At 31.7% G+C, this 8,367-nt stretch overlaps 1 protein-coding gene across 1 annotated transcript; it reads left to right on the top strand.

Moving 5' to 3' along the window:
- Positions 1–335: 335 nt before the first annotated feature.
- Positions 336–2,171, top strand: LOC125846763 (tubulin alpha chain-like). Its single transcript, XM_049526356.1, has 4 exons — positions 336–522; positions 610–844; positions 941–1,311; positions 1,385–2,171. The coding sequence occupies exons 1-4, from the start codon at positions 430–432 to the stop codon at positions 2,036–2,038; spliced, it is 1,353 nt and encodes a 450-aa protein (XP_049382313.1). The 5' UTR covers positions 336–429; the 3' UTR covers positions 2,039–2,171.
- Positions 2,172–8,367: the final 6,196 nt, after the last annotated feature.

Below are 8,367 nucleotides of genomic sequence, written 5' to 3'. Positions count from 1 at the left end.
AAGTGAGGGGGTCTAATCACTAATGTGTGTGAGAGAGAAAAAGATAGCTCTCCAGTTATTGGTTTAGACCTATATAGAAGGATTGGGCTGAGATCTCTGGCTAAATCCACAAGATTTGGCCCAATAGAGAAAACTAATGAGCCCATTTCTTATAGTTTGATGAGTTCGGTCCAGTATCGTAAGGCCCAACGAAACCAAAAATTCAAATTTTCCAGAAAACGTAAAGGAGCGGCAACGGTCACAAACAGCTGGAAAGAAAGCATTTCAAATTTCAAAATTCCACCGGCTATAATTCCTCTTTCCCTCTCCTATATAAACAACCCATTTCTTACAAACCCTAGCTCCTCATTCAATTCACTCTTGTCATAAATTTTCATCCATCTTCACTACTTTCCTAGTTCGATTTTCTGCAATTTCTTACATAAGAAAATGAGAGAGTGCATCTCCATCCACATTGGTCAGGCCGGAATCCAGGTCGGAAACGCCTGTTGGGAGCTTTACTGCCTCGAACACGGTATCAAGGTTTGTCCCCTTATCTCTCTACTTCAATAGATGTAGTTCTATTTGGAATTTTTGTATTTACCGGCTTGTGTTTGATAATTTGTCTAGCCTGATGGACAAATGCCCGGAGACGTCACTGTTGGAGGAGGAGATGATGCTTTCAACACGTTTTTCAGTGAAACGGGTGCTGGAAAGCATGTACCTCGTGCTGTCTTTGTAGATCTGGAACCTACTGTTATTGATGAGGTGAGGACCGGAACTTACCGTCAGTTGTTCCACCCTGAACAGCTCATCAGCGGCAAAGAAGATGCTGCTAACAACTTTGCCAGAGGACATTATACAAGTAAGACTCGAAACCCTAACTTTCATGAAGAGGGAGTTTCATTTGTTCATTTCGTTTTTGTTTTATATGTTGTTTATTGGTTAATTTTGGTGACAGTTGGGAAAGAGATTGTGGATCTGTGTCTTGATAGAATAAGGAAGTTAGCTGACAACTGCACTGGGCTTCAGGGATTTTTGGTGTTCCATGCTGTTGGTGGAGGGACTGGTTCAGGGCTTGGTTCTCTACTTCTTGAGAGGCTTTCTGTTGACTACGGAAAGAAATCCAAGCTTGGATTCACCATTTACCCTTCACCTCAGGTCTCTACTGCTGTAGTTGAGCCTTACAACTCTGTGCTCTCAACACACTCGCTTCTTGAACACACTGATGTTGCTATCCTTTTGGATAATGAAGCCATTTATGACATTTGCCGTAAATCTCTCGACATTGAAAGACCTACTTACACCAATCTTAACAGGCTTATTTCTCAGGTATTGTATTTTTAGCATCTCACTGTTTCCTATTTTGAAATGTTTTGTTTGAATCAATTGTTCGATTCTGTAGGTTATCTCATCGCTGACAGCTTCTCTGCGTTTCGATGGTGCTTTGAATGTGGATGTAAATGAGTTCCAAACTAACTTGGTTCCATACCCAAGGATTCATTTCATGCTTTCTTCATATGCGCCTGTGATCTCTGCTGAGAAGGCCTACCATGAACAACTTTCTGTTGCTGAAATTACTAACACTGCTTTTGAGCCATCGTCTATGATGGTCAAGTGTGACCCACGCCATGGGAAATACATGGCCTGCTGTTTGATGTACAGAGGTGATGTTGTACCCAAGGATGTGAACGCTGCTGTAGCCACAATTAAGACTAAGAGGACCATTCAGTTTGTGGACTGGTGCCCAACTGGGTTCAAATGTGGTATCAATTACCAGCCACCAACTGTTGTCCCTGGTGGAGACTTAGCCAAGGTGCAGAGAGCTGTTTGTATGATTTCAAATTCCACTAGTGTTGCTGAGGTCTTCTCAAGAATTGACCACAAGTTCGATTTGATGTACGCAAAGAGGGCTTTTGTTCACTGGTATGTGGGTGAAGGTATGGAGGAAGGAGAGTTCTCTGAGGCTAGAGAAGATTTGGCTGCGCTTGAGAAGGACTATGAGGAAGTTGGATGTGAGTCTGGTGATGGTGAAGATGATGAAAATGAAGAGTATTAGGTTTATTTCTCCATGTTTTGCTTGGATGATTATGTAGCCAATGGTCTCATTGGTACCTAAAATTAGAAGTGGTTCTTATATTTGATTTAACTTTCTTCTGAATATGCAGTTTGCTATTTTCAACTTCTTAATCCTGTGTCTTATCAACTATCCAACTATCTCGACTAATTTATGGACCAGTCATCAGTTCTTTCCAAACACATTGATGTTGAGATATTCGATTGATACGTTGAAATTATCATTCACCATACTAATTGTAATTTCACAATCCCACACATGCGTGTTCATTAACTCTTTTTTGATACACCATACTATTCTCAAGACTTTGCTTCTCAACTACGTTTTTGGTATTTCAATATTTTAATATACATAGTGGAGTTGGAGATTTCGTCTATTTTCTTCCTACGTATTATATATACTGTACATCAAAATATACATAACGGAAGTGATAAGAAAGGAACTTCATCTCCATCTCTATTCCTTTTTCCGGTAGCCCCAGCGTAGAGAAAATCTTCCTGTTCCAATCAAGCAGAATTATTAACCTGTTAATTTACAAGATACAAAGCGAAGAAAGATTCTACAGTAAAAAATAGTACCTAAAAATTATACTACTACTAATCCTTCTTTTAATATATCAAGAAGCGGTAAAGTAAAAAATGTTAAACAAGAGTGTCAGAGATGTACCGCGGCCTAACGCAATTTCTGAACCAATTTTGTCATTATATAAAAAAAATTCCTAAAATTAAGAGAATTCAACCATTTATATATAGTCGAATTCCTTACAATATATAATAATGAGATTAAAAAAAAAAAACAAAAACGCTCTGCCCATGCTCGAACGTAAGAAGGGGTACTTGAACAGATACCAGTTCCGAAGGGAATTCAATTGAATTTCAAAACAAGAGAAAAAAGTCCATTAAAACTCTGTCGGACGCTATGTTAGAAGTTCAAAAACTAGTGAGTACATGTGCATTCACCACGTTTATAAAAAATTATATATCACACATTTAATTTCAAATTTTGAATCTGTGACCAGAGAAAAAATGGAAAATAAACAAGTCAAACGCACCTAATTAGCAGACTTAATGGGCGTTTTCCCACCAAGTGGTGAAGCAGGCAACATAGGCTTAGACAACATAAAAACAGAAGCAACATCCTGATCAACAACTCTCTGCCTAAGCTTCTTAGCTATATCTTCCCCAAGCTGTGAATCCTCTGCTCTAATTCTCATAATTTGGCTATGAATATATGCATTCATTTTCCTAGCACGACAATACTCAATCTCTCTTTCTTGATTACTCTCCATCTCTAAGTGTTGATATATCATTATGGATCCAAATATATATTGAGGAAAAAAGGATAGATGAATATTTGAGGCAAGCAACTGACGATAAAGAAAACAAAAGTATGCCGCTTTGGTTTGTCATGGTTATATTGGTAGTATTTATAGTAGTTATACATGTGTCCTCTCTTAATTACAAATGATAATCATAAAATTTGTGCTGCATCGGTGGGCCGGTGGGAAGCTGACTTACCTGCTGAGTTACGCATTTTAGGTGGAGCTAAAATTAAGCCTTTTTTTAACTTGTTGACACATGTATAGCCCCTTGCCTAATTTTTTTAATTTACACATGTACTTCATTTGTTGACAAGTCATATATGCTATTGGTAGAGTTCATTATTAACATTTAATCGGTTTGTCTGATTTTAATTTTGATTTGATAGAAACTTTAAATAAGTAAGATTTTTTAAATTAAAAAGATATTAAATATATCAAAATATTCTTTAATCTTATGATCTTAAAAATACATTATTTGCAAAATTAATTTATTTCAAACTCATTTTTATAAACTAACAAAAGCATTATTTAATCTATTCATATTTCAAAGTTCAAACTAGTAGTTTGAATATATTTGACCAATGACAATAACAATCTATTTATTGAAAGGTTATATGTATTACTCTTCATAAGGACTAAGGTTAAAACAGATATTGATTGAATTGAACAGAATAGTATCTTGATTTCACATATAGATACTCTCAACTAGTCTTTTTTAATTAATGGAACGTCTATTCATGAAGTTAGTCGATACATTTGAATATATAAAACATGTGAGGATCTTGAATATAGCCTAAGTGGGCTACAAATATTGGATATGAGGTCTCTATCAAATCTGCACAGTCCCAACAGAGTTGCCAAACAATCAAGAAACTGATGAAAGACAAATATTTTTACAATAATTCAACTACTAGTGGTGTCCAAATGGCAGGGGAATTGCAATTATGGGTGGGTCAATGGTCATACAAGGATTTCTACGTGAGAGGAAATTGGAAAACAAGTGGCATATTTTTTAGCTATTAAATCAAAGATTATAATATGATAGATATTTCAGAATTAGGCTTTAAATTTTGACAATCGCTATCGATAATATATCAACATATTTGGATTACCAGACACGTGGAATTGTTGAAAGGTTTAAAAAAGTTATGTTCTTAGGCAATTGCGTATTAACCTAATATTGGTGAATCAAGGCATTTGTTATCGTTTGATGTTTCTTGTATTTCGATTATGATATATTTTGTTATAGTTATTGTTCACTGTTTGATAAATTTTTGTGATGACTACACTTCTATATGTTCTTTTTCTTAACTGTTTTAATTGTTTTGACTTAAAAATAAGGCTTGTATATATTCTATCTCAAAACTCCATTTCACAAAATTGTATTTCACAAAATTATACTCAATATGATATTATTGTTATTGTAAAGCACATGAAGACAGGCCAAACCCAATAGATAGATAAAATGATTTTGTGTCAAACTCAAAAATGTTCTGTACTCTTCATCCTCTTTCTCAATGTTCATTGAAATGACAAGCAGCAGCCACCTTACAAGTAGACTTTAGGATTCTATTGGTTGATGACTATTCAATAATGCATCTAAAAAGAGACTTATCTTTTGATGAATATGAATATATTTATTTATGGCCAAACACATATATACTGCCCCTCTAACTTATTCACACTTTTCATTTTGACACTTTATTTTAGTCTTGTTTAATCCTTAAACTTCATTTTTTATATTTCATTTTAACACGAAATACTATTTTTATAATTTATTTATTTTTATATATATTCTTCAATTGCAACTTCTTATTTTAAATCGACATGTGTCATTTAATTTTAGTTAAAAAATTAAAAATTAACAAAAAAATAATTATTTTTAAAAAATAATTATTTCTTTTTAAGAGTGTTATGTATTTTTGTGTGAAAAATAACCGACGAAATTGTGTTGGTTTTCTTTCTTTAAAATCACCGACAACCTAACAAAGTCAGTTGAGTTTTAACATTGTTTAGTAGTGTTATTAGCAATGAACAATTGTCTTTTTTTTAGTAGTGTTATTAACAAAGTCAGTCGAGTCTTTTTGAAAATGGGTTTTTTTATTCGTATTGATTTATATTAAAAATTAAAAGTGAGTATTTGCGTTAAATTTAGATAGCCTAGATGATAAGAAAAAATAAATAAGTAGTGCTATTTAATTTAATTGAATGTTTAAGAAAGAAAATCAAAGAACTTTCGTCAATTTATTTTCATGCAAAAATACAGAGAAATATCAAAAAATAATATTATTGTTTGAAAATTTTTATGTTCGTTCGCGAATATTTAATTTTTTTAATTAACAGGCACACGTCTATTTTTTTAAAATAAGAAATTGCAATTGAAGAATATAAATAAAAACAAATCATAAAAATTAGTATAAGTGTTTAAATGGTACAGAAAAAATGGAGTTTAAGGGTTAAAATGGTAAAAAATGAGAACAAATTTAAGGAACTGTATATGTGTTTGGCCTTTATTTATTGTACCTAGTAAATTAAAGTTATGTAGTAGACAAATGTTGCAGCTACTGAAGTCAGTTACCAAAATATTATATATTTTATATATGGATCGCATGTTTATGTCTCTTTCAATGTATCGTAGGAAATTAAATTAGCAGAGCAAGAGATAAACGGTCATGAGATTGCCACATAATATACCTGCAAGTATGGGATATTAGGCACTTTACCAGCACAAATTAATTAAGGCTGAAAATCCATTTATTTGCTTTACTGAATGTTGGGTTACCGTGTTATATTCATCATGCTTTAAAAATTTAAGCAATAAATCAAATTAAAGGAAAACTTAAAATAGGCTAGGATTGAGATAAAATGAAAGTCACTTAAAAAATAAATTATGAAATGCAAGCTAAAAATCAACCTAATATAAATTTATAGCACAATCCGTTACTTTTTCTTTTCTTTTTTAGACGAATGGAGGGAAATAAAAACAGAAGATCAGAAATTATTCCCTTTACAAATACTTAAATAATAGGGAAAATTAAATAGTTAAACAAACATATACTAGTTGATTAGTTATTGTAACTATAGTTTTAGTTAATTATTATTTGCGACCAACAGAGGTGGACCCACCATAATTAGTGGGGGTGCGTGTGCACCCGTTAAATTCGGAAAATATCATGTGTATATATGTATATCTATATTTAGAAACTGGAAGAAACTAGAATATAATTAACAATGCACCCCATGAGGATCATAAGCGTGTTCTTGTACTGTTGGTGTAAGGCAAAAGAACAACTTATGAGACTAGGATCCGAATCTAGCTAGACACTATTTATTATTTTTATTTAAAATTTAGCTTGGAGATCATATTTGGTGCATCCGAAGTCTTAAATCCTGAATTGCGCTGAGATATTGAGTTTGTATAATTCAGAATTTGTATAACTTTTGTATAATGTAATTTTATATAATATAATAATTGTTTAAAGTTCAGGTGTTTGTGTTTATATAAATTCATTATTTCGAGTTATACAAAAATAGTTCAATAATACAAACTCACCTGGCAAATTGTACGAGGCAACTTAAACTATAACTACAACCTGTAAATATGCAAGCTATTAATTCAATTTAAATGCTATAGCCATAGCTTATTTTATTTGTAATTTGCAACAAACATCCCATTTTTTTGCCATCTGGTTTGGTATACAATTAGTCATTCGATATACAAATGTATAAAATGCGTTTGTATTTGTATAAAGCGAGAGAAAAGTGTATATACAAATACAAATACAAATACATTATTTTCATCCTATACACTTATAATTATATAAATACATATTTTATTATACAAATTACAATGTATAAATAAATTTATACAAAATTGAACAATTTGTATAAAATTGGATGTATCTAGCGAATTATACAAATCAAAAGCTCCATAGCAAACATAAAATTTGCTATGGAGCCAATTATACAAAATATAACTATAACATACAAATATGATTTTTATATTTGTTATATGTGAAAGTTGTTCATACGTGTATTTCAGTAATTTTTCCTAAATGTATTATATTGACTATTTGCGAAAATTCTCGCATTGTAAAATGGAATAGCAAAAGTCCATTATCCACATGATATTGTACCAGCCCAATAATTGGTGTGGGCCTACCACAGGATAATTGGATTATGATCCACAACATTTCAGTGGGAGGGAAAAATAACCCATCTGTCTTCTGTTCTTTCTTGTTACCCATATACATTTCTAGTTTTTATCTATTTGTTTTGATCAAATCTTAATTTTCCTTATGTTTTATAATCTTAATTAGTAAATTTTAATTAAAATTTCACTGAGAATGAAATTGTATTCTGTCATTTTTTAGGCAATTTTCATTCACTTCACCGTCATTTTCATTTCAATTTATGTTCTTTCTTAAATCTCTTGTCGGTATTCTTCTACTAGCACAAAATATTCCGAATAATGTGTAAATCCTTTGAGATTAAAATAAATTTATTGCGTTTGATTCCTTGTTATCAATATCTTATATATGATAAAGAAATTGTATATCATAATCACCTTGTGTAATCTTTTGATCAACGTTCATTCACTTCATTGCCTCTCCCATTACAATCTAGGTTCTTCCTAAAATTTTTGTTTCAATATTTTCCTACTAGCACCAAATATCTCAAATAAAGTGTACATCATTTGAGATTGGAAAAAAATTATTGCGTTTGATTTCCTATATCAAATATCTCAGATATGAGAAAGAAATTATATATCATAATCACCCTCTGTAATTTTTTGATCAACTTTCATTCACTTCATAGTCTCTCTCATTGCAATCTAGGTTCTTCCTTGAATTTTTGTGTCAATATTTTCTTATTAGCACAAAATATCTCGAATAAATTGTAAATCTTTTGAGATTGAAAATAATTTTATTGCGTTTGATTTTCTGTAGTAATATCTCAGATATGAGAAAGAAAATGTATATATCAACCT

The sequence above is a fragment of the Solanum stenotomum genome, chromosome 12 (genome assembly GCF_019186545.1).
Source record: "Solanum stenotomum isolate F172 chromosome 12, ASM1918654v1, whole genome shotgun sequence".
Taxonomy (NCBI): Eukaryota; Viridiplantae; Streptophyta; class Magnoliopsida; order Solanales; family Solanaceae; genus Solanum; species Solanum stenotomum.
Note: the sequence above shows the minus strand (reverse complement) of the source record. Positions and strands in the feature narration are given on the sequence as shown.

Excerpts from the sequence above, each read along its gene's own strand:
- LOC125846763 (XM_049526356.1), top strand. The coding sequence starts at position 430 with ATGAGAGAGTGCATCTCCATCCACATTGGTCAGGCCGGAATCCAGGTC. Across the intron at positions 523-609 it reads GCCTCGAACACGGTATCAAG|CCTGATGGACAAATGCCCGG; the intron begins GTTTGTCCCCTT and ends TAATTTGTCTAG. Across the intron at positions 1,312-1,384 it reads TTAACAGGCTTATTTCTCAG|GTTATCTCATCGCTGACAGC; the intron begins GTATTGTATTTT and ends TCGATTCTGTAG.